The sequence below is a fragment of the Hypanus sabinus genome, chromosome 19, assembly GCF_030144855.1.
Source record: "Hypanus sabinus isolate sHypSab1 chromosome 19, sHypSab1.hap1, whole genome shotgun sequence".
Lineage (NCBI taxonomy): Eukaryota > Metazoa > Chordata > Chondrichthyes > Myliobatiformes > Dasyatidae > Hypanus > Hypanus sabinus.
Genome location: NC_082724.1, coordinates 68,441,452 through 68,468,596, shown reverse-complemented (window position 1 = coordinate 68,468,596; position 27,145 = coordinate 68,441,452). Strand labels below are relative to the sequence as shown.

The 27,145-nt window shown below is 42.8% G+C and overlaps 1 protein-coding gene across 5 annotated transcripts in view; it reads left to right on the top strand.

Annotated features, from left to right (window-relative positions):
- mst1rb (macrophage stimulating 1 receptor b) overlaps window positions 1-27,145 on the top strand; it is a 318,451-nt gene that overhangs the window by 251,862 nt on the left and 39,444 nt on the right. For 2 of the 5 annotated variants that reach the window (XM_059944606.1, XM_059944605.1), the window contains exons 21-22: window positions 1,888-2,024; window positions 21,387-21,512. In XM_059944606.1, coding sequence (XP_059800589.1) covers window positions 1,888-2,024; window positions 21,387-21,480 — 231 coding nt within the window. In that variant the 3' untranslated portion in view covers window positions 21,481-21,512. Of the gene's footprint in view, window positions 1-1,887; window positions 2,025-6,763; window positions 21,025-21,386; window positions 22,151-27,145 lie in introns of those variants that run through there. The other 3 variants (XR_009506864.1, XM_059944604.1, XM_059944603.1) reach the window with 3 other exon arrangements.

Below are 27,145 nucleotides of genomic sequence, written 5' to 3'. Positions count from 1 at the left end.
GTTGGTCTCTTGGTGCCCAGGGGACTGTGAACTATTGGTTTCTTTGTGCCCAGGGGACTGTGAACTGTTGGTCTCTTGGTGCCCAGGGGACTGTAAACTGTTGATTTCTTGCTGCCCAGGTGACAGTGAGCTGTTGGCTGCTTTGTGCCCAGCAGACTGTGAGCTATTGGTCTCTTGGTGCCCTGTGGACTGTGAGCTGTTGGTTTCTTGGTGCCCAGGAGACTGTGAGCTGTTGCTCTCTTGGTGCCCAGGGGACTGTGAACTGTTGGTTTCTTGGTGCCCAGGGGACTGTGAACTGTTGGTTTCTTGGTGCCCAGGGGACTGTGAACTGTTGGTCTCCTGGTGCCCAGGGGACTGTGAACTGTTGGTCTCTTTCTGCCTAGGGGACTGTGAGCTGTTGGCTGCTTTGTGCCCAGGGGACTGAGAGCTGTTGGTCTCTTGGTGCCCAGGGGACCATGAACTGTTGGCTCCTTTGTGCCCAGCCGACTGTGAACTGTTGGTCTCTTGGTGTCCAGGGAACTGTGAGCTTTTGTCTGCTTTGTGCCCAGGGGACTGTGTGCTGTTGGTCTCTTGGTGCCCAGGGGACTGTGAACTGTTGGCTGCTTTGTGCCCAGGGGACTGTGAGCTGTTGGTCTCTCGGTGCCCTGGGGACTGTGAGCTGTTGGTCTCTCGGTGCCCTGGGGACTGTGAGCTGTTGGTCTCTCGGTGCCCAGTGGACTGCGAGCTGTTGGTTTCTTGGTGCCCAGGGGACTGTGAACTCTTTGCCTCTTGGTGCCCAGGGACTGGGAGCTGTTGGCTGTTTTGTGCCCAGTTTGTTTTAGGCTTCCTGTTCAGGAATCAAGCTGGACATCAAATTCCCATTCATCTGTGTTCTCCTGCCTAACCTCTTTCCAGTGATTGTGGCTGTGAAACACTCCCTTACTTTTCAGCAGCGAGTTTTGACTTTGGCCTACAAACTTCATTTGAATTTAGTGCCATTCAGGATTGATGTTTCAATTATTTCATTTCATTCCAGTTTTTTTGCTTTTTTTCCCTAATTTATGTTTTTGTAATTACATTAATTATTTATGCTTTTCATTATGAGTCAAATGCTGGCAAATGGGTTCAGTTTTGATAGGAACCTTGGTTGGCATGGACATGTTAAGCCTTCAGGCCTGCGTGTGGATCATACATCACAAACACAGGCATTCTGGCCAAACTTGTTCATGACAACCAAGGGATACATTTGAAATGGTCCCATTTGCCAGCATTTACCTCTTACCCCCCCTCTCCCCAAAACCAGGGGTTCCAAATTTGGGGTCTACAGGCCCTTCCATTAATGGTGGAGGCCTATGACATAAAATAAGTTCGGAGCCCCAGTTCTAAACTATTTTTATTGAAGTGTCTTTTAAATGTTGGCATAATTATATAAATCTCAGCTGTTTTTAAATGAGGCATTTACAAACAGTTTTAGTCTTTGACAACCAGTGAGCTGTTACCTGAGACTGGGTAGCTTCTTGGAGCCCATACCCCCTCCTCAAGCACCTGTTAGGCATCAGGGGGTTGCTCTTTCAGCCAGAGAGCCATAGAGCACTGCAGCATAGAATCAGGTCATTTAGCCCATCTAGTCCATGCCAGCCCAATCTGCCCAGTCCCATCCATCTGCATCCCTCACATCCAGGTGTCTCTATCAACTTTTCCTACATGTTACTATTGAAGCCATGTCTATAACTCCTGTTGGCAGCTCATTCACACTCACATGTTCAAGCCTTCTGGATCCAACAAGGTGCAGGCAGTTGGGTGGAGTGTCTGGGCAGTGGGTCATATCTGGAAAGCTCCTGGTCTTCACTCTAGTGGCTCTGTTTGCTTTGGAGTTGTATTGATGTCTGTCCCTGTTGTTACCTTCAGTGGTCTTTCGGAGTCTTGCTTTGGGAACTACTGACTCGAGGAGCACCACCCTACCCAGAGGTTGACCCGTATGACATCACACGATACCTGCTGAAGGGGCGAAGGTTACCTCAGCCAGAATATTGCCCGGATGAGCTGTGAGTGCTTCCATATATGGTCTGTCTTTGCTGCTGCTTAGTGTTGAAGGTAGATGTCATCTCCTCTGCAAATGGCTGTGTGTTAAAATGAATCTCAGGGTTGTATATGGTGACATATTGTGAATATACTTTGATAATAAATTTACTTTGAACTTTGAAATTTGAACAATAGTGCAAAAGAAATAGGAGAAAAGTAGATAATTTCTGTCTTTGAGCCAACTAGGCCACACTGGTTCAAGAGTGATCTCAACACTATTTTCGTACTCTATCACCCTGTCCCTCAGTGCTTTGGTGCACTGTAATCTATCTAGCTATGTTTTAAGTGCAATTAATGACAGAACATCCACAGTCTTCTGAGATAAAGAGTGACATGACCTGCCCCTGAGAACCATAGAACATTACAGCACAGAAACAGGCCTTTTGGCCCTTCTTGGCTGTGCCGAACCATTTTTCTGCCTAGTCCCACTGACCTGCACCTGGGACATATCCCTCCAAACCCCTCTCATTCATATACCTGTCTAAGTTTTACTTAAATGTTAAAAGTGAGCCCGCATTTACCACTCTTTCTGGCAGCTCATTCCACACTCCCACCACTCTGTGTGTGAAGAAGCCCCCCACCAATGTTCCCTTTTAACTTTTCCCCCTTCACTCTTAACCCATGTCCTCCGGTTTTTTTCTCCCCTAGCCTCAGTGGAAAAAGCCTGTTTGCATTCACTCTATCTATACCCATCATAATTTTATATATCTCTATCAAGTCCCCCCTCATTCTTCTACGCTCCAGGGAATAAAGACAATATTCAAACTTTCTCTGTAACTCAGTTTCCCAAGTCCCAGCAACAGCCTTGTAAACTTTCTCTGCACTCTTTCAACCTTATTAATATTCTTCCTGTAATTCGGTGGCCAATTTAAGGTTTTCGGCCTTGGTTCTAGTATTTAGAGCCAAGACAACCATTTCCCTGCATTGACACTGTTCAGATCTTTATCTGCTTCAGAAAATAGACCATGGAATAGTACAGCACAAGAACATACCCTTCAGTCTACCATGACTGTGCTGACCATGATACACATCTGTTTACACGTGGTTTTTATCTTCTTTTCCCTGCTGTTTATGTGCCTATTGTACCTGCTTTCACCACAGGCAACTACCATTCTCTGAGTTAAAAAAAAAACAACTTGCTGCATAAATTTCCTTTAACCTCTGTCCGTCTCACATTAAACGTGTGCCCTCATGTATTTGACACGTCAACTTTGGGGAAAAAAGGAATCTGACTGTCTACCAACACACACAAAATGCTGGTGGAACGCAGCAGGCCAGGCAGCATCTACAGGAAGAAGTACATTTGATGTCCTGACGAAGGGTCTTGGCCCGAAACGTCGACTGTATTTCTTCCTGTAGATGTTGCCTGGCCTGCTGCGTTCCACCAGCATTTTGTGTGTGTTGCTTGAATTTCCGGCATCTGCAGATTTCCTCATGCTGACTGTCTACCATATACTTTTATAATTTTTTAAATTAAGCTGCACTGCACCAGACAGGAATGCTGTACAACAGGTAGTCAAAACTGTCCAACGTATCACTGCCATTAACCTTACCACCATCAAGGGCATGCATGCAGAATGGAGCTCCAAAAGGGTCAGTAACATCACGAAGGATCCTACACACCCTGCTCTTAACTGTTCGTCTCACTCCCATCAGGGAGGATCCTATGCAGCATCTACACCAGGGCCACCAGACTCACAAACAGTTACTTTATCCAAACAGTAAGGCTGATACAACACATCCACCCACTAACTCCATCACTCCTTTATTAGTTCCTGTCAGTCACCTTCTGTATCGCCTGGTGTCACATTATGGACATACAATCAATCTATGCAACTGGATACTAGACTTCCTGACTGGGGGACCTCAGTCAGTCCAGATCAGGAGCAGCATCTCCAACACCATCACACTGAGCACAGGGGTCCCCCAGGGCTGTGTGTTCAGTCCACTGCTGTTCACTCTGCTGACCCATGACTGTGCTGCAACACACAGCTCGAACCATATCATCAAGTTCGCCGATGGCACGATCATGGTGGGTCTCATCAGCAAGAACAACGAGTCAGCTTACAGAGAGGAGGTGCAGTGGCTAACGGACTGGTGCAGAGCCAACAACCTGTCTCTGAATGTGAACAAAACAAAAGAGATAGTTGTTAAGCGACCTGCTGAACATCGATGGCTCCTCGGTAGAGATCGTTAAGAGCACCAAATTTCTTGGTGTTCACTTGGTGAAGAATCTCACCTGGTCCCTCAACACCAGCTCCATAGCGAAGAAAGCCCAGCAGCGTCTCTACTTTCTGCGAAGGCTGAGGAAAGTCCATCTCCCACCCCTCATCCTCATCACATTCTACAGAGGTTGTATTGAGAGCATCCTGAGCAGCTGCTTCACCACCTGGTTTGGAAATTGCACCATCTCGGATCGCAAGACCCTGCAGTGGATAGTGAGGTCAGCTGAGAAGATCAACGAGGTCTGTCTTCCCACCATCATGGACATTTACACTACACTCTGCATCCCCAAAGCAAACAGCATTACGAAGGACCCCAGACACCCCTCATACAATCTCTTCTCCCTCCTGCCGTCTGGGAAAAGGCACCGAAGCATTCGGGCTCTCACGACCAGACTATGTAACAGCTTCTTCCCTCAAGCTATTAGACTCCTCAATACCCAGAGCCAGGACTGACACCAACATACAGCCTTATTGTCTTGTTTATTATTTATTGTATTGCCTGCACTGTTTTGTGCACTTTATGTAGTCCTGTGTAGGTCTGTAGTCTGGTGTAGTTTTTTTTCTCTGGGGTGTTTTTCACGTAGTTCAGTCTAGTTTTTGTATTGTTCATGTAGCACCAGGGTCCTGAAAAACGTTGTCTCATTTTTACTGTGTACTGTACCAGCAGTTATGGCCGAAATGACAATAAAAAGTGACTTGTCTTGACTTGATATAAAAAATGTATATGTATGTGTGTGTGTGTGTGTGTATAATATATTATATAAAAATAATATTAGGAAAATCGAGGGCTATGGATAACCCTAGATAATTTCTAAAGTAAGTACATGGTCGGCACAGCATTGTGGGCTGAAAGGCCTGTGTTGTGCTGTAGGGTTTCTATGTTTCTATAAGCAAAACAAGCCCCTTCCCTTCCTCCCCTCCCCCACCCCCACCTGTTGTTGCATGCAGAGTCTTCTAACCCCAGGATAGATTGTTTCTGGCCTCCGGCCTCTAGCCTGCAGTGTCTCATGGGTGTCGCACAGATATGAATATAGATCTGTGAATGTAGCATGATAGAAAGGAGTCAGGATCATGGCAAAGCTTATGACACAGAAGCCAGTCAGCCCATTGGGTCTGTGCCAGCTAGTCCATAATACTGTCTTCTAGTCCTGTTGGTCATTGGCTCTTTACATACAAATCCACCATTTCAGAAAGTAAATTCCAAAGTTAAAATTTTAAAGTAAATTTATTACTAAATATATCACCATATACAACATTGAGATTTGTTTTCTTATGGGCATTCACAGTAAGCACAAGCAACGCAGTAGAATCAAAGAGGACACAACAGGACAGACAAACAACCAATGTGCAATAGACAACAAATTCTGCACATATAAAATGAAAAAATAAAATAAATGAACAATAAATATTGAGAATGTGTGATGAAGTGTCCTTGAAAGTGAGTCCATAGGTTATGAGAACAGTTCAGTGTGCGGTTGAGTGAAGTTATTGCATGTGGTTCAAGATCCTAACGTTTGAGAAGTGATAACTGTGCCTGAACCTGGTGGTGTGAGTCCTGAGGCACCTGTGCCTTCTTCCTGATGGCAGCAGTCAGATGAATTCTCCATTGTCATTTTAAATTGGTGCCCCTCAGTCAAGAGAAGTGATTGTTCCTATGAATTCGAGCAAGGCCCCTCATAACTTTGTTCCACAATAAAAACAGTCCATGCTTATTCAACCTTTCCTCACAGCTCCAACTTGCAATTCCTGGAGAACAGGAGAAATAGATATTTTAATGTTTATAGCTGTGTGTGTGCTAAGTCCTTTTCCCTTACTGGGAGATAGGCTGCTGGCAACAGCTCATCAGAGTCCTCAACCAATCTTTAAAGTTATCTGAGCTGTAGCCCATCAAGGGAAGGGGTCTTCGGAGCTGCTTCTGGGTTTTTACGAGAAGGGGTGCAAGCCTGATGCCCAACCCTCCTCTTTTTGCAGCCGGGTTTGGGACCATGCATGGCAGAGTTAATGTTTATAGATATAGTGTTTACATTTATAGATATAGTGCAGAAATTCTTGCATCTAATTCTATAAGCTTCAGTGCAAGGTTTGCGGAGTGGAAGCAGGATTGGAAAGATTAATGAACAAAGAAATGGGCTGGCTTGTTCGAAGTTCGAAATTCAAAGTAAGTTGAAGCCTGCTTGAAGCAAGTTGGTACCTCAGACTGCTGAAATGAGGGATTAATGACCTTAGTGAACTCTGCAGCCAGTTGATCAGCACAGATCTTTAATACTCGGCCAGAATCATTTCCACGGTTTCACCCTCACGAAGGATGTTCTCATGTCAGCCTCAGAGATTGAAATCACAGGGTCATCAGGAATTATGGGAGCTTTGAAGGTGCCTCCATGTTTTGAGCCATAATACATACTGCTATTTGAATGAGTCAGAAGCATAACAAACCACGAGCCTGTTTTTAAACTTTAATCGGACTTTGTCTTGCACAGGTTTGATATCATGCTGCGCTGCTGGGATCCAAAGCCTGAACTGCGGCCGGTATTTACTGAACTCATCTGTGAAATTCAATCAGTTCAGTCCATGTTGAAAGGAGAACACTATATCAACTTACAAGTAAATTATGTGAACTTGCAGAACAACCAGCCTTACCCTGCAGTGGACACTACGGACGATGAGCTGGACCTGGATTCAGAATGATTACATTGTGCTGCACTTACTGAGAAATCTGTTTTGAACATATGACTTGAATTTCTGAGGGTACTGCTTTTTTTTAAACAGTGGAATCCATTCACTTGCTTAAGGTACAACTAAGGTCAAGATGGAATGGCAGAGCAGACATAATGGGCTGAATGGATTTACTCTGCTCCAATGTCTTATGGTCTTACAACTCGGGCTTATTTCTTTCCTTCTTCTGCTAAATCCTGTGGCCACCCCCAGCCTACTCAGTACTGAAAAATGGCCGGTGGAGATGCAGTCAGTTATGGATTCTGTATTTGCATATTAAAGGGGAACGGCAACAGGTTTTGGCTGCACAACACAATATTGCCAAGAACTCTTAAGCATGAGTGAGATCCAGTGACTGGAGATACTTGCCTCAGGGATGAAAGACGCTAAAGGCCAATTGATAAGACAGGTGAGGAATGGAGCAATGACATCTCCAATCAGCTGTGGGTTTTCTGCCCCAAAATAAGTAAAGTCATTGATTAAAGGCCATTCTGCAAACACAGAGTGCTGTAAACAAAAACATGAGGATTTTTGTCACTTTGCCCCCTCATTAATTTCCAGTGACTGTATTTTGTTAACTATTAAGCAAATGCAGCAAGCAATGAAATCTCCGTCAGGCACTGCTCTCTCAATGGAGCATTTCACAGTTAGGATGCTTCAAGGTAAATAACATAATACTTTTGTTTCTACAATGATCCACAAGGGACTCCTCTATTCTGACGTGCCTAATAAGCTAGTTATTAATAAGGTATAACAAAGAATCTGCAGGTTTTGCAGGTAATGTGTCCTCCTGTTTGGCTAGAGTGATTGGATACACTGCAGTTCCTCACCGATGCAACTGTGGCAACAGTCCCTAAACCTGGAAGGATAAAGCAAAAGCATACCACTGCATGCTCGTTCCCTTCCAAGTCACACTGACCATCCTGATTTAGGAATGCAATGCCATCTCTGGGTCTGAATCTTGGGGCCACTCTCTGTTGCCTGCCTGGAATTATTTCATCAGAAGGAACACAGTGGTTCACAGTCATCTTCTCAAGCATAATGAAGTGCAGGAAGTTAATGCTGGCCATGCCCTGTCCAGCCACCATTGTACTTCAAACTGAAGTGGTAAAGATGCTGCATTATGCTATTTGACACCATAGTCTTTTCCTTCTGCTTGCAAGGGAAAATTTAACCTTAGCTAATTTCCCTCTCCTCTTTCACTCACTCACATGAGGCATGAATCTCACCTTTCTCCCTTTATGAGCATCCAAGGTATCAGTGTAGGTTTGAAGTCATTGGCAGCACCCTGCATTATCTGTCTCCACATTGATCATGAGGGTTAATTTGGTAGAAGGTGGGGTGCCCCTGCTCCTAGAACTCCATGAAGCACACAGAGGATAGCTCCCTTTGTTTAAGTTTATAATGCAGTTAATCCCCACTAGAGTAAACCTCCAAATTCACAACTGTCGGTTCAGGGCCATTTTGATTCAGATGTTGTGGGGATGGTGATAATATACCCTAATATTACTTTTTCTTTCTATCTCAGCAAGGAGGAGATAAAGTGGGTGTGTCTGATGGATTATAGAAAAATGAGTGGTGGGGTTCAAACACACTGGGAGTAGGCATACGAACAAGCGAGTGCATATTGCTTTATGTCGGCAGGAGATGAGAAATACCACTTCTCTCTATTTTCATGGTCTTAGTTATCAGCCTGGGACAGAGCAGAGACTAGAGTCTGTGAACATACAACCTGTTATTTTTAATTGAAAGCAGGTGAGTTTTAAAATTTTATTTTTAAAACACAAATACATGCATTGCCTGTGGAGCTTGATTTCCAAACATATTCCTACAGATTCCTGACATTTCCTGTTGACCATCTGCCCTCCTGCTGGGGGAATCAAACTAACTGCTAAGATGCAAATTGTTAGCCTACCAACCAGTTACTAACTGAACAGCAGTCATTCTGAAAGAGGTGGCTGCAAGATAACCATTCAGTATTTCATTATTATTCTGTGCAGCTTCTGACTTCAACTTCTATTGATCACTGAGTGAAAACATGTTTCTCAATATCTGTTTTTAAATCTATTTCTCATTTTATTTGGGATGGGTGTATAACAAATTGTAATTTCAGTGGATCTAGAGTAAGAATTCAAAACCTATCATGTTGGGTAAGTAAATAACTAGAATCAAAGCATTTACAGTAAAATTGGGATAATTGTACAAATCCATATTATGTCCATTAGGGAAAGAAATCTATCACCCTTATTCTGACTGGTATGTGATTACAGATTCATAAAAAGGTGTTCGATGATTAACCTTCGAACATCCACTCACTGGCTATTTTATCAGGTAGAGGAGTGAACCCAGTGTGGTCTTCTGCTGCTGTAGCCATTCATCATGCCAGTTCCATGAAAAAACATCCAGTGAGGGATAGTTGTGTGAGTGAAAATGGCTTGTTAATGAGAGAGGTCAGAGGAGAATGGTTTGACTGGTTCAAGCTGACATGAAGGCAACAGTATCTGAACTAATCGTGTAATATGACACTGGTGTGCAGAAGAACATCTCTGAATGCACAACACATTGATCCTTGAAGTGGATGGGGTACAGCAGCAGAATTGGATTTAACCTTTCTCATGTGGAGTTAATTTTGTTACTCTTTCTCACATATTTTTCAATAGGTATACAGTGGATTCTGCTTAATTGGTACACATCAGGACCTGTACACAAACACACTCAACAAACACTGCTTAAAATCTGTTTGTTATAAGCACAGTTTAGTGTCTAACAGCCATATCAGTGCAGATGGCTGAGACTAGTTACAAACTGTTCAGTAGTATTCTTCTATCCCAATTAAGAGGCATAGAGCCCAGAATAAAGAAGGGAATCTTAGCTATTTTCTTAATTAGTTTTTGTTCTTTAGGAGTTGTCCCAAATAAGTGGCTGTCCTGATTAACCAATGGCTCAATTGACTGGAATCCACTGTATTTTTCTGCCAGGATTTATGTTCTCATTTAATAAACAAAGAAAATCCCATTGTGTTTCAATCCTTCTCAGAGATATTCTGAAATTTGTTTTGGATATTTGTGAAGCATTGATTTGCTAATCAAGCCCGTTAGACTGCCTTTAGCAAATCAATCTAAAAGGATACACTAAACCTCAGGTTGTTATTTCAAAGACGTTCTGCTTTCTGCAGACCAAACTGGATAATGATCTACACAAGGTGTTAGAAATAGATAAAAGAGGAAGTAATTTTTGTAAATGTTTTTCATGGGTTGAAGAAGTACAAAGTTAAGAGTGAGTAAGAAGTAATTTAAGCTGTTCAGATCGTAAATGTGGAAGAGAATTATATTTGGAATTAAGCCTATCATTAGCTATAGAATTAGTAATCTAGTAATCAAGGTGTACAAGTAGTATAAATTTCTAGTAAAATATGTACAGGCTGTTGTAATACAGCATTTATTTTTGTATATTTTTTGTATTTTTAAATTATAATACTAATTTTGAAATTGGACTACTTGAACGTTTAATGAACTTGTATCAAAATTCTTTATCAGCTGTTCAACAGAGAGAAATCAAGCTAAATTAACTAAGCCTGCAATTCAGTTTAAGGTAGTGGATATTAGACATGGTTTTATGTAGAGATGGCACTTGGATTCTACTGAAAAATACCTTTTTTTTGGATCCTAAATATTATACATCCAAAAAGTATTTTGAATAATTTCAAAGTTAAGTAACAATTTCCTGCGCCAGTCTTTGTTCGATTCCAGACTGAATGCTTATGAAATCATGTTGGCAGGAACAAATATTCCATGACCTCAAATAGCTGTTGCAATGTTTGCCTTTTATGAAGGGCAAGTACAAGTTTGGATCAAATGGTAGATAATATGATTTCTGAGCCAATCTCTGCAGAGCATGGCTGAAACCAGATTTTGCACCCAAGACTGTGACCTGAGAAGAAAATTAAAGAGTTTTAAAACATACTAGAGCACTGAATCTCCTCCCAAGTTTCAAAATCTGATTCCAAATTCTCCGCTGTTGGTTCAGGGCTATTTTGATAACACTAGGTGTTGAGGTACTGATCTTCTAAAGGTGTTAGTAATACACCTACATTTTTCCCCTCTCTCTGCTTCAACAAGTAGCAGATAAGGTGGGTGTTGATAGGCATGTGTAAGAGGAAAGGCTGAAAATGCTCTGAGAACTGGCATACTTTAACAAGCCCATACTTTCCCTTTCTGTCAGAAGGAAACGTGAAATGCCACTATTATCTGTTTTCAAGGACTTGCTGGTTTGTTTCTTAATAGAATATAGAGTAGAGATCTGCTGAATTGTTGATTTGAGAGATTATTAAAGGAAAAGGGGATAGATATAGGAAACACCAGATTAATATGTGGAAATTAGCACTTTAATATGCTTGTGGCAACATTGTTGTTAGGTGACTGGATTAGCAGCCAGAGTCTGGCCTGTTCATACAATGACGTGAGTACAAGTCCTGCCAAGACAAATGAGGAATTTACTTTCAGTGTTTATACAAATCTGAATGTAAAGCTGATTAAAGTAGTAGACAGTTTGAAACATATGATTCTATTTGGGGTACCATGGTAGCATAGTGGTTAGAATCATGCTCTGAGCGGAGTTCAGAGTTCAATTCCGACGTCATCTGTAAGGAGCTTGTATATTCTTCCTGTATCTGCGTGAGCACAGGACATAGTTTTCGAGAACCTAATAAGCAGCATTTATTATACAGTGGCTGGTAGATATATGGAACTAACTGCAAGAGGAAGTGGTTGAGACAGGTACATTAGATACATTATGAAATATGTGGATGACAAGAGCTTAGAAGAATATCAGCCTTGTGTTAGTAAATGGGATTAGCTTAAATCTATATCTTGGTTTTCATGGATACATGTAGGCCAAAAGACCTCTTTTATATGCTGTACATTGCTATGATTCTTATCTAATCTGCCTTGTCTTTGAATATAAGAACATAAGAAAAGAGAGAATTTTGGCCATAAGCCTGCCCCGCAATTCAGCATCATCATGGATGATCTGCTGCAAGTTTCTTTTGGGTACATAAGACCTAAGAGCAGAATTAGGCTATTCAGCCTGTTGAGTCTGCCCCACCATTGCATCATGGCTGATCCCAGATTATATTCAATTGCAAACACCTGCCCACCCACCATATCCCTTGATGCCCCAACCAAACATGAATCTATTGACTTCTGCTTTACATATACCCATAGACTTGGCCTCCACCACAGTTTGTGGCAGAGCATTCCACAGATTCACCACTCTGGCTAAAAAAAATTCTTCCTTACTTCCATTCTAAAAGATCAATTTTTAAGGCTGTGTGCCCTCTAGTTCTGGATATTCCCACCTCAGGAAACAGCCTCTCCACATCTGTTTCATCTAGTTGTTTTAACATTCAGTAGGTTTCATTGAGATCCCCCCACATTCTTCTAAATGCCAGTAAGTACAGAGCCAAAGCTGCCAACTGCTCCTCATATGTTAGCCTCTTCATTCCTGGAATCATCCTCATGAACCTCCAATGACAATATATCCTTTCTGAGATAAGGGGCCCAAAACTGTTGACAATACTCCCAAGTGTGACCTGACCAATGTCTTATAAAGCTTCAGCATTATCTCCTTGTTTTAATATTCTATAGATGCTGCCTTTACCACAGACTCAACCAGTAAATTAACCTTTTGGGAGTCTTGCACGAGGACTTCTAAGTCCTTCTGTACCTCTGATGTTTGAACCTTCTCCCCATTTAGATAATAGTCTGCACCATTGTTTTACCAAAATGCATTATCATACATTTCCCAACACTGTATTCCATCTGCCACTTCTTTGCCCATTCTTCCAATTTGTCTAAGTCCTGCTACAATCATAAGCCCATAAGATATAGGAGTAGAAGTAGGCAATTCAGCCCATGAGTCTGCTCTGCCACTCAATCATGGGCTGATCCAATTCTTCCAGTCATCCCCACTCCCCTGCCTTCTCCCCACACCCTTTGATGCCCTGGCTAATCAAGAACCTATCTATCTCTGCCTTAAATGCATCCAGTGACTTGGCCTCCACAGCCACTTGTGGCAACAAATTCCACAGATTTACCAGCCTCTGACTAAAGTAATTTATCTGCATCTTTTTTAAATGGACGTTCTTCATTCCTGAAGTTGTGCTCTCTTGTCCTGGACTCCCCTACTATGGAAAATAACTTTCACATTGCTTCCTCAGCACTACCTACCCATCCACCTACCTTCATACCTAATACTGTCCCCTGAAGAACACTACTGGTCACTGGCAGCCAACTAGAAAAGGTCCCCTTTATTCCCACTCACTGCCTCCTGTCTGCCAGCCATTCTTCTATCCATGCCAGTAACACCATGGGATTTTATCTTGTTAGGCAGCCTCACGTGAGGCACGTTATCAATTGCCTTCTGAAAATAATGATGGAAAAATGGTGATAGAAATATGAAGGGCTATGTTGAAGGGAAGGATTAAATTGATTAGGCTAGAAGGTCAGCACAGCATCATTGCCTGAAGGGCCAGTACTATACGGTTTTATGTTCTACGTTTTTTAATTCCTGTGTTAAGCCTCCATGACACTCAATTCCCTCAACTTTCGGAAATATATCTAACTCCTCTTTAATTTCCACCCCCCCCATAAAATAGTCCCCACAATCCTCCACAGTCCTCCAAGATAGAGTGTCACAGAGATTCTGCAATTCCTGCACACCTCACTTTCAAATGATTGCCCCATTTTGAAGGGTCATTCTAAACATAATTATATCAAATCATTGCCATAGATGGCTGTGGAGACCAAGTTTTTGGGTATATATAAAGAGGAGGTTGATAGGTTCTTGATTAGTCAGAGTATCAAAGGTTACAGAGAGAAGGCTAGAGAACTGGGTTGGGAGGGATAATAAATCAGCCATAATTGATTGGTGGAACAGACTTGATGAGCTGAATGGCTTCATTTGGCTCCTATATCTTATGGTCTTATAATAACAGGATGCAGAATCTGGTGTTACAATTACAGAGAAAATGCAGTAGTGGTCAACAAAGTGGCAGACTGAGAGTTCAGGAGGTTGGGGTCCATGATTATACTGGCAGTGAGAAGGGTAGAATCACTGAGAGCAGGCTGGTTTGCGTGGAAGTCCGGGCTACGTTCACATCTCTACACAACTACTCACGGTCTTGAGCAGAGCAGCTGCCATGCCAAACTATAATGCAAGCAGATCAGATGTTTGCTGTGGTGCATCATTGGGAAGATGTCAAATATCATAGGTAAGGTTTCCCACATCTTGTGAATTATTGAGTAAAAATGTAAATGGGGTGAACTGTAAAACTGCATTGCCTGTTTCCCTAGACAAAGTAATGAATGAGCCTTCCTTTGATTTACCACTTGCTCGTTAAAGTATACATTGTCTGTTTGGTCTACGTGTGAATCAGGCAGTTCAGACGATTAGTATTATGTTACCCTGTAGACCCCTGTTGTTATTCTGTAGCCCATGTTAGTCTGCTCTAATGCCTGTGGCAGTGGGTTTACCCAACATAACACATAGTTGCCTCAGCAAAATAAAGTTTCCCATCTCTATAAATAGCATTCACTTTTGTGTATTATGGCAGAATGTCCAAAGACAATATATACAACATTTTACTTGGAACCATAGGATGGGCCAAGACAAGCTTGGATACTGGAAACAATATTCAGGGAAGAGAGAGAGGCAAGGAGGTGTAGTTTTGCTGGCTTCAGGGGTGGTTGGCACTGGACGAAATGATTAACTTGGAAAATGCTTCTCCAGAATCATATCACTCAGAGTTAGACAAACTCATTTCTGAAGATGCTGGGATTTTTGCTGCAAACAGACAAAATGCAGGAGGAACTCAGCAGGTCTAATGGCATATATGGAGAGGACTAAAGAGTCAACGTTTCAGGCCGAGACCCTTCAATGGGACAGGAAAGAGAAGAGGTCAAATGCCAGAATAAGGTGGGAAGTTTGTATAAATCAGAGAATTGTGAGGTGGAGGGAAACTGCAGAGACTGGAAGGGATGGTTTGAAAGGCGTGTTCAGTATGAAAGGGGTTGGGGGACACTGGGATCAGATGAGCCATTCTGCCACAGGTCATAATAACATAATGTGCTAACTGTGGAAGAGCTGACACATATCCTGCATTTAGTTGGGTTTATGCCAAGTGCAACATTTATACCATTAGTGAGGCTTGGAGCAACTCTGATCCAGAGATAATTATGTCATTCTACTGTGAGTGTGGGTGGGATTTCCTTTTACAGTCGGGTTCAAACAGCACAAGTAACACTGCCACCTCGTGCTTCGTAATTCTGGAAGGATTTTGTATAAAGCTTCCTGCAGCCAATGATAAGGGTAGGATCCAGTCCATCTGAATTAAAACCAGAGCTATTAGGCCCATTGCCAGCAAAAAAAAAACATTAAATATTTTGATTCTCACTGAGCTCAAGTTGAAAACGAATAAACAAATCTTCAGCAAGCTTGGCACAGTGGGAGACTTGAAGAGAAATCCACTTTACCTCTGGGAGTTTTGGAAGAAGCTTTTGGTAGTGAAGAAGAGACATGGTCATCCTGGCTACAGATGTTCATGGTGTATAGTGCTGTGTTCAAATAGAATCCTCGTAGACAATAAGACAGTACCAGCATCAACATCTGTTTTCAGCAGATGGTACTAGATCTAGCTTGGGTAGCGTTACAGATAGAAGTATTTTTGTAGCATACAGTACTGTGCAAAAATCTTGGGAACAGACCTTTACACGGTACTATATTGTCATGGAGTGGAGAAGAGAGTTTTTAAGTCTGGCAGTAACAAACAATAGTGGAGCACTGTGGGAGGGGTGTAGAACAGGTGGCAGAGGGGCACCAGAGGTGCGGAGCGGGTGTTGTGAGTTCAGATATACCCAACCCTGAGACACTAGGCAAAGTCATTTGATTTTCAAACAGTTGGTTTATTCATCATTACTAATTGCCTCTCTGCTTCCTGCTCCCTCCCCTCTCCCATTCCCTTTTCCCAACCATGTTTCCCCTTCTCCTGCTCCCTTCCCACTCCCCTCCTGCTCAGTTCACAATCGGGACCCATATCTGAATCAGCTTTATCACCACTCACGTATGTCATGAAATTTATTTATTTCTTGTGGCAGCAATACAGTGCAATACATAAAATTACTACACAGTACTGTGTCCAAGTCTTAGGTACCCTAGCTTGATCGCAAAGGAAATTACAGTGCCATAGTAGTATCACAAGTGCACAGATATAAAAATATTGGAAAAGTTAGAAAGAATAAAAAAATGTCACCTCTAACAGGAGGGATCATCACTTCCTTGGCTATAGGTTCACTCATTATAGAGCCCTATGGCCAAGGGTAAGCGTGACCTCTTTGGAGGAGCACAGTTGCCTTAGTCTATTACTGAAAGAGCTCCTCTGTTCAGTCAAAGTGGTCTGCAGAGGGTGAGAAACATTGTCCAGAATTGCCAGGATCCTCTACAGCATCCTCTGTTCTACCATACCCTCCAGTGTGTCCAGTTTGACCCCTACCTCAGAGCCAGCCTTTCTAGTCAACACACCACCACGTAGAAGATTGTACTGGTGACCAAAGACTGGTGTGTGTATATATACCCCTAAAAAAATTTTGCACAGTACTGTAGCTTTTTAATGAATTGGACCTTCTGTGCAATGAGATCGATGCTGACTGCAAGCTAAGCTATTTGCCATTCCGAGGATGCTGGTGAGGTGAGCAGAGGAGGCTCGAAGAAGTCAGGCCAGCTTAATGCGGTGAAACAGAGGAGGAATGGCAAATATATGAGAGCGTTTGAGGAAAATGAAAGAACACTGTTAAGACCTCTAATAGATGGCTGTATTAATGTGATCTGATTATTAGCTACTGATGTTCATTTTAATCTCACTTTGTGGCAGTAATGTAGGAAACTTTAACCCAGAATTGTTTCAGGCTAACAATTAAAATTTATTTGACATGACTGGTTGAGATTATGGAGGGAGGCACATAATGATTGTAGAAGAGATACTGCTGCTGAACTGGTGACATCAGGTAAATTGACATCAACATTTAGGACAGTTTAATTCCTCTTGGTGAAAACACCATATAACATTAAAACAGCCAAACTGTGATTCCCAAATCAGACAATCCAATAATGCTACAACTTAATCAGTAACTTGAGGCCAATTACCACTGGTTCAATTTTGCTCAAGTTGTTTACAGATATTTTAGTTGGAGGATTGGCAGATGCAGTCATCATCAGAAACAGAACAGTGAACTGAAAGGATTTTCAGTGGTGACTCCCAGTTCCATACAATCAAAATATTGTAAATTTTATAAAACTTAACCCGGGGCCAAGAGAAATATAAAAATTAATGCTATGCCATTTCTAAACCTTGCCAAGGTATTTGATTCTGAGAGTTTATTAGGTTATTACAAACGCTCTTGGTCTGATGGATATGGGTAGACATTTTATTGACCTAATATTCTAATCTCACCATCAGGATTAAACTTATCAGAGCAGAAATTAGACCTATCACAGGGAAGAGGGGTGTGAAGAAGTGTGACCTGATTTGTATGTAATATTATTGTGGACATTTAATTATATTTATGAGAAAGTGAGAATTGCAGAGATATTTGGATAGTTGATAGAGCACATTTTACTGCCTTGGTTTTCATGGGTCTTGTAATTATTTTTTCACAAGGATATCTATAAAACTCTTAAAATCATGGAACAACTGCTCTTGAGATCTTGGGTCTTGATATCAATCTGAGCAAAGATGATAATAAAAAAATGGGCAATCAACATTTAAGATTGGATTTCATTGCTGTAGCTCATTTGACCTGTCCATAGGTTGCATAGGTGATGTTTGAATAGGTGAGTCAAAGAGCTATCCCTGAATTTCTGAGAAGATTGAACACCATGCAGGAGTTAGGAGTTTTTTTTTAAAACCTCATTTTTATTACCTATTAATTTTCAGACTTTAAGATATGGAGCAGAATTAAGCCTCTTGGCCTGTCGGATTTACTTCATCATTAAGAAAGGAGTTTTGAAATACTTTGGTCACATTGGATGATATTGGGAATTTTGTTACGTTTTAAAACCCTCCTAGTTGTATCATTAATGGCATCAATATTAGATGGTGGGGGTGAGGATCTTGGTTGTCTAACTTGGAGGTCCAAACCTCCTTGTAATAAGTAGGAAGGTGGAGGAATTTTTTCTGATATGTGATGGTGCCCATATCTGTTTAGAGAATAAAGAATCTAAATTGCTTGAAGAAAGATTTAATTAATGAAGATTTGGATGTTGATGGAGCTGGAGAAGGTTTTGGTAGGAATATTAGTGATTGGAAAAACAAGGAATTTGTTACTTGTGTTGATCTGCTGCACTGGGAAGGATTTTAAACGTACCACAAGCCTGAGGAATTTGGTAAAATGTATATAATCTGATTTTGTTGAATGTCTTGCTTTGAAGGACAAATATTTGCCCCACAAAGCGTGATCTTGCCTCTGGCTTGACCAAGCATGGACAAGGTATGTCAATGCTGCTACTAGGCTACTAAAACTCTGGGCTATTTTCCTAGGTGATGTTGGAATGAGATGGATTCCCTGATCAAGAGACATATCACGCTGCTCGAACAGCGATCTAGCAAGGTTTCTCAAGGTAGATTGATCTTTTTTTTTAGAAGTTCATGCTTTTAAGACAATGCTGGGATTTTAGCAAGGATAACTGTAGCAATTATGGATGTCATGGTACAATTCGAAAATAATTCCTGTGTTAAGGCCTTCATTGAAATAGCATCAAAATATTTGCATCAGGAGAGACTGCATTGTGTAGTCAATGAGCTTCTTTAGATTTGTGATGGGTGTTTGGTGAAAGCAGTTCCCAGACGAGGATTTTTGCTGAGATTCTTGAGGGTCTGGACATGTAAGGATTTTCCTCCCTCATTTCAAGGATTTGGCTTTAAGGAACAGCTGATATTTTAAATTATTTTACAGATTTTAAATTTGGTGGTGGTTCTTTAGGCATTTTTAAGTTGCCAATTGTTTAACACATCTTTTTAAATGGTGTAGTCGAGCATTTACGCTTCCACAGCCAAATGTCTCATTTTCTGTGTTTAATGTGGCTCTCCCAAAGTGATCAAACTTAAATTCCCACAGATACAGGCATACAAAATTATGAGGCATATAGATAGGGTTAATGCAGGCAGGCTTTTTGTACTGAGATTAGGTGAAATTTCAGCTAGAGGTTAAGGGTGAAAGGTAAAATATTTAAATGGAACCAGAAGAAGATCTTCTTCACTCAGAGGGTGGTGCAAGTGTTGAATGAGCTGTCAGCAGAAGTGGTGGAAGTAGGTTTGATATTAAATAAGAAATCATTTGATAGAAATTTAGATAAGAACATGGACGTGAGGGATATGGAAGATTAAGGTCCAGATGCTTCAATGGGACTAGCCAGAATAATAGTTTGGCATGGACTAGATAGGCCAAAAGACCTGTTTCAGAGTTGTGGTCCTCTATGACACTAGATCCTATGGGTGAGTTAATGAAGGTAAACATGAAAATGTTAAAATTGAGAATTTCTTGGTTAGCAAGCACAGGAGTGGTGGGTGAAAAGAGAACAGATGTAAGTAAAGCAACCAACGATCTGTGGGAGGAATTCGGTTGCTTGACTAGCCCCTGTGGGGGTAGGGATGTGGGGGTCGTGTTACAAGTCAAAACCTGCATCAGAACCTGAGTCCTCATACTGATGCTACCCCACCTATTGTGTTCTTCCAACAGGCTGTTTGTAGCTCCAGGTGCCAACATCTCTTATGTCTCCTGATTGTGAGTTAACCTCCTTTTGCCCTGTGACTCTACAAAATCAATGTGCCCCTTAAATTGAGGCTTCTTATGGTGCTTTGATTTCCTTGTTGGTGACCATGTCTTTGTCAATCCAAGGTCCTAATGCTTGGAAACACCTTCCTCTGACTGAGCGCCCCTCCTCCACGGCACCTTGCTCTGAGATATTTTTTCTGAAACCTTGTTCTTTTGTCAAGTTTCTCCTCAACAGAAGTATATTAAACTGTTATTGTGCATAAAAGAACTACATAAAATACAAGCAGATAATCTAAGAATTAAGCAGTCTGATCCAAGAATAGACTCGACCTGGCGTTAGTAAGGCATTGAACAAATTTGACACCCTATCTCCAGCAAAGCCCACTGGGTTGGGCGCAGGGCCTTAGAAACATCTGGGCCAGCCTTCATCAGGACTGGTGAAAGATCTCAGCCAGAAACTTTGACTGTTTATTCCTCTCCATATATGCTGTCTAACTTGCTGAGTTCTTCCAGTATTGATGTGTGTTTCTCTGCAAAATTTGAAGATCCTTCCATTTCTTTTATATCTAAATTAAATCCCAGTATCTGGAATGAAAGGCTCTGCATACAATAGTGGAAGCAGAAATCTCAATAGGCAGCAAGAACATCCTTTTGAGAGTATGAATTTATGCAGGTAGAGTTCTTTTCCAGGGCTACGGATAGAGATGAAAATAATTTCTATATTTCAGATAAACCTAGAATAGTGAATGAAGGGGAAAAGCATTGTGAATATTTAGTCATCTGGAAATCGAGGTTTAAGATTAGACCTGCTTCACTCTAAGAAACTTTAGTTGACTTAATGCCCAGAAAGTGTAAACTATATTCTAAAAAAGGAAAAACGATTCAAACGGATCCCTGGTCAAACTAACGTAGGCAGGTCTGACAGAATAGAAAATGTCAAATAGGATAGTGTTTTTTTGATAAAGTTATGTTAAAAGTTAGAGTTACAAAATAAAATTGCTGGTGTTGGTGAAATAAAAATTGCTTTAGTTCTCAACTTTAGACACGGGTATTTGTGATGACATGTACAGTACATACAGAGGTGTACCACTGTGTGGCAGTGCACTGTTTCTCATCAGTGTGATTGCATGATTTTTTTAAAGCTATGTATATACTTCCATAAATAAAATGAGTTGTTTGATATTAAAGCTGTTGATTTTTGAGTTGATGTTGTCTGTGGATTTCGTTCCAAACTTCACATATTCAAACTAAGAGACATAGTTATGAGTACAAAGTTCAAAGTAAATTTATTACCAAAACATATATATGTCACCATGTACAACCCTGAGATTAATTTTCTAGTGGGCATTCACAAATACACGAAACACAATAGAATCATTGAAAGTCCACACCCAACAGAATGGATACCCAACCAATGTACAAAGGACAACAAAGACCAAAATTACATACAGTCTTACAAACACAAACACTCAAACAAACAAGCAAGCAATAAACATTGAGAACATTAGATGAAAATTAATGAGATGAGATTGTAAGATTTTCTGTTTATTTTTTTCCCCTTTAGTCTTTGCTGTGAACCTAGCTCCAAATACAGAATTACCTTGAATATGCATTGTTACACAGCATGGAAACAGACTCTTTGGCCCGGTGTCCGTTGATGCACCATCAATAACTCACTCTGAGACGTAAGGTGAGATATCGGCTTTTATTGACTGGAAGAAGGAACAAGCAGTGAGTGACCACCATACTGCATCCTGGAGACTGAGAGGCCGGGCTCAGGCCTTGATCGCCTTTATACGGGGGTCTGTGGGAGCAGCCACAGGAGATGTCAGCAGGGGGCGTGTCCAGACAGGTTTATGTAGTTCACCACATCCGTATTGGTCAATAGGAACCAACTCACACTAATCATATTTATCCTCTCTCATCCCTTCCCTCCAATTCACCTACCGCAGCCTCCACTTAGGCAGGAGGCAATTACAGCAGTTAGTTACCATACCATTCAATATCTTTAGGATGTGAGAGGAAAGTAGAGCACCCAGAGGAAGGCAGTGAGAATATGCAAATTCTGCTCAAGATCAGGATCAAACATTGGTCCTTAGAAACACACACAAAATGCTGGAGGAACTCGGCAGGTCAGACAACATCTATGGAAAAGAATGAACAGTTGATCTTTCAGGTTGAGACCTTACATCTGAGTTTCCAGCATCTACAGATTTTCTTGTGTTTGTGATGGTATCTTGGCTCATATTTCTTCCCTATTCTGATGTTTGGTGTCAACAACAAATGAACCTTTTGACCATGTCTGCATGCTTTTATGCAGTAAGTTACTGCCATATGATTAGATATTTGCATTGATGAGAATGGGCACAGGTGAACCTAATAAAGTTGCCACTGAGTGTATAAAACAATGAAACGTACAGAGCCTTTTAACATTATTCAGCACACAACTCTTTGTTCAAATGCATGAGTATTACAACCAGGGATTTTGATCAATTTAACTGAGAATTTTTATTTATGAAGTGCATGCTCATTTTTACCAATAAAGCCCAAAATGGACAATTGTAAAGCATGAAAAACTAAAAGTTCAAAAACTGAAATGTCAGCAGTTCAAAAGTATTTACCCCCCTTTTGCTCAGTTGTTACTTCTTGCAAAATTGCTCAAATTATGGCAGGTTAGATGGGTAGGAGCTATGGACAGCAATCTTGAGGTTTTGCCAGAGATGTTCAATTGGGTTGAAGTCAGGACTCTGACCGGGCCAATCAAGGACATCGATTTTCTTCATTTGAAGCCACTCCATGGTTGCTTTGACAGTGTCATTGTCTTGCTGAAAGATGAACTTCCTCCCCAGTTTAAGCTTTCTAGCAAAGGGTAGAAGGTTTTTATCCAGGATTTCTCTGTATTTAGCAGCATTCATCTTTTCATCAATCCTGACCAGAATTCTAGTGCCTGCTGCTGAAAAACATCCTCATAGTATGATGCTATCGCCACCATATTTTATAGCAGGGATGGTGTAACCTGGCTGACATGCAGTATTAGATTTATGCCACATGTACTCCTTAGTGTTGAGGCCCAAGAGTTCTACTTTAGTTTCATCTGACCACAAGACATTCTTCCATGTCTTTACAGTATCTTCTAAGTGATGCTTTGCTAAGTTTTTATGGGCAAGGATATGCCTTTTTTTTTGATCAGTGCTTCTTTCATTCCACTCTTCCATAAATACTCCTTTTGTGCAAGGTCTCAGAGATTGTGGAGCTATGAACTTCATCTCCAGTTGCAGCCACTGACTTCTGCAGCACATTCAAAATGATTGTTGGTGTCATAGTGGCCTCGCTTACAAATGCCATTCTTCTTTGGTGACTAAGTTTAGAGGGATGGCCTGACCTTGGCAGTATGACTGTGATTTCATATTTTTCAGCTTTTTCCTGGTGGACTGCACTGAGCTCTGAAGTATGCTTAGTGCCTCTTGATTTGTGCTTCTCTTTTATCACTTTCCTGACTTGCCTTTTGTATTCATTTTGGTTTGGTCTATTGTAAACATACCATACTGTTGGACCTTACGGTGGGGGTGGGGGGGTATTTATTCACAAGAATTCCTTCAAAACAGGTGATCCTCCAATTCTCTACAACAAATTGGGTGATTTGGTATGGTAATGTACCGTACTGCCCCTGATGAAAGTTAGCATAGTAGTTACAAAAGGGATGAATACTTTTTCAGCAGCATAACTTTTAGTAAATTGTTGACAGGTTTTGGAATTTTTCTTTTGATTTGACATGATGCACAAAGTTTTGTAGATTAGCTCAAAAATCCTACTTCAATATATTTTAAATTTAGAAAATGAGGCAGTAAAATGTGAAAATGGGTGTGGGGCTGAATACTTTTTCAAGACACTCTATTGGTTTATTATTGTCACATGTACACAAGACACAAAGCAAAGCTTGTCTTGCATACAGATCAAACCACGACACAGTGCATTGAGGGTAGGACAAGATAAAACAATGAAAATGCAGAATAAAGTGTAAAAGCTACCAATAAAGTAATCTGTATTCTCATAAAGAGAAAGTGATTTCAAATTGAGCCCCATTTCACGTAAAACTAAGCTGATCTCTGCTGGTTGGGGTCAACCATAGATGTTGTGTCCTAGCTGTCTATGTGATATGCAAGCCAGGACAGTATGATATGGAGAGCAAGCTGTTGCCCATGCAATAGGCTTTTCCCTCTCCATGGAACTGATAAATTCAAAGGAATGGCCAGGGACTGATACAGTTTAGCACCAATGTCATCAAGAGTTGCCAGTCATCATTGAACTCAAAGTAGGACTACATTAGGGACTCCAGCTCCAGATTTTTCTTTGGGGTTTACTCCTGTGCGTGGGTATAGCCACAGGGCAGTGAAGGTTTGAGATCTGAGTTTTCCTTCTAGATGAGCTATCAACCATGGCTGAATCAGCTCAATCTGACAATGCAAAATGCCAACTTAGGATACTATTTTTTTGATATCATTTATTAAAAGTTTGAGTGCAGCTAAACAATAAAATGCAAGATTGTAGCGATGTGCTACACACAGCACTGGAATAACGACACGCAGTCGGTAAGTCATTTCGAAACTAGTTTATTCAAACTTCGTGGTGCTGGCATTTAAATCCCTAGCACCTGCCCTCTCCAGGCAGAAATGACGTCGGAGGTGCATTACCAAAGTCTCCCCCCACGCGCTGGCTATTTGTGAGCCAGTTCGCCTGCGCAGAAAGTGGGTCACCACATAAACCCCCCCCAGAACTGGCGATACACCCCCTAATGTCCACAGTCTGGATCAGCCTCTGTTTGGGAGGTCTGCCTCTGCGCCGCGGTGCCTGAACCTCGACTGGCTGTGCCAAGTCCACATGGGCTGGTTTGAGTCGGTCCACTGTGAAAACCTCCTCTCTCCCACCAATGTCCAGAACGTAAGTGGACCCATTGTTGTTGATCACCTTGAATGGCCCTTTGTACGGCCACTGTAGTGGTGCCCGGTGTCCGCCCCTTCGTACAAACACAAACTTACAGTTCTGCAGGTCTTTGGGTACATGGGTCGGGGACTGTTCATGCTGTGAAGTCGGCCCGGGGGCCAGGTTGTCGAGCCTTTCATGTAGCCTGTCCAGGACTGCTGCAGGTTCTTCCTCTTGCCCCCTTGGGGCTGGTATGAACTCTCCTGGAAAGGCCAGGGGTGCGCCATACACCAACTCGGCCGACGAGGTGTGCAGATCCTCTTTGGGCGCTGTACGAATTCCAAGCAGGACCCAGGGAAGCTCATCCACCCAGTTAGGTCCTCTCGGGTGGGCCATGAGAGCTGACTTCAAGTGACGGTGGAAGCGTTCCACTAGTCCGTTTGTCTGTGGGTGGTAGGCAGTTGTGTGGTGTAGCTGCGTTCCCAACAGGCTGGCCACAGACGACCACAGGCTGGAGGTGAACTGGGCACCTCTGTCGGAGGTAATGTGGGCCAGTACCCCAAAGCGTGCTACCCAGGTTGCAATCAGTGCTCAGGCGCAGGAATCGGCAGATGTGTCGGTGAGCGGGACTGCCTCTGGCCACCTCGTGAACCGGTCTACCATAGTTAGGAGGTACTGTGCTCCTCGGGACACTGGTAGGGGGCTCACGATATCCACATGAATGTGGTCGAACCTCCGGCGGGTGGGTTCGAACTGCTGCGGTGGGGCTTTAGTGTGCTGCTGCACCTTGGCTGTTTGGCACTGCGCGCACGTTCTGGCCCATTCACTGACCTGCTTGTGAAGTCCATGCCACGCGAACTTGCTGGAGACCAGTCATAGGGTTGTCCTGATAGATGGGTACGCCAAACCGTGTATGGAGTCGAAAACTCGCCGCCTCCAGGCTGGCCAGGATGGGGCGAGGTTGGCCGGTAGCCATGTCGCACAGGAGGGTCCACTCACCTGGGCCTATGAGGAAGTCCTGCAGCTGCAAACCCGAGGCTGCGGTCCTGTAGCTGGGCATCTCGTCCTCTGCCTGCTGTGCCTCCGCCAGTGCTGCATAGTCCACCCCCGGGACAGGGCCTGGACAGCTGGTCTGGAGAATGCGTCCGCCATGATGTTGTCCTTTCCCGAGACATGCTGGATGTCCGTCGTGTACTCGGAGATGTAGGACCGAGCCAACCAGGGATCGGACACCTTCATGAACGCGAAGGTCAACAGTTTGTGGTCCGTGAACATGGCCTTCTAAGAAGTACCTGAAATGACGGATTGCCAGATACAGTGCCAACAGCTCCCGGTTGAAAGCACTGTACTTGAGTTCGGGTGGTCGTAGGTGCTTGCTGAAGAATGCCAGGGGTTGCCAGCGCCCCTCGATGAGCTGCTCCAGCACCCCACCGACTGCTGTGTCGGATGCGTCCACCGTGAGGGCGGTCAGAACCTCTGTCCTGGGGTGCATCAGCATTGCGGCATCTGCCAAGGCTTCCTTGGCTTTAATGAAAGTGGCCGTGGCCTCCTCGTCCCAAGTAATGTCCTTGCCTTTACCAGACATCAGGGTGTACAAAGGGCACATGATACGGGCTGCAGAGGGGAGGAAACGGTGGTAGAAGTTCACCATACCAACAAACTCCTGCAGGCCTTTGACTGTGTTGGTCCGGGCAAAGTGGCGGATCACGTCTATCTTGGCGGGCAGAGGTGTTGCCCCGTCTTTGGTAATCCTGTGGCCAAGGAAGTCGATGGTATCGAGTCTGAACTGACACTTGGCCGGGTTGATCGTGAGGCTGAAATCACTCAGGCAGGAGTAGAGCTGGTGGAGGTGGGACAGATGCTCCTGACGACAACTGCTGGCTATAAGGATGTCATCCAAATAGATGAACCCAAAGTCCAAGTCGCATCCCACCGTGTCCATTAGCCGCTGGAATGTCTGTGTGGCATTCTTCAGGCCAAATGACATTCGGAGGAACTCGAACAGGCCGAATGGGGTGATGAGTGCTGTTTTGGGGATGTCTTCAGGGTTGTGGGATTTGATGGTATCCCCATACGAGGTCTACTTTGGAAAAGATTCTTGCCCCCTGCAGGTTTGCTTCAAAGTCCTGTATGTGCGGCATGGGGTAGCGGTCTGGAGTTGTAGCCTTGTTCAGTCTGTGGTAGTCACCGCATGGTCTCCAACCCCCAGCTGCTTTGGGCACCATGTGCAGGGGGGAGGCCCATGAGCTGTCGGACCTCCATACGATCTCCAATTCCTCCATCTTCTTGAACTCCTCCTTCGCCAGGCGGTTTTTCCGGGAGGAGCCTTCGTGCACGGGCATGGAGGGGTGGTCCCAGGGTCGGAATGTGGTGCTGTACCCCACGTCTGGGCATGGCTGCCGT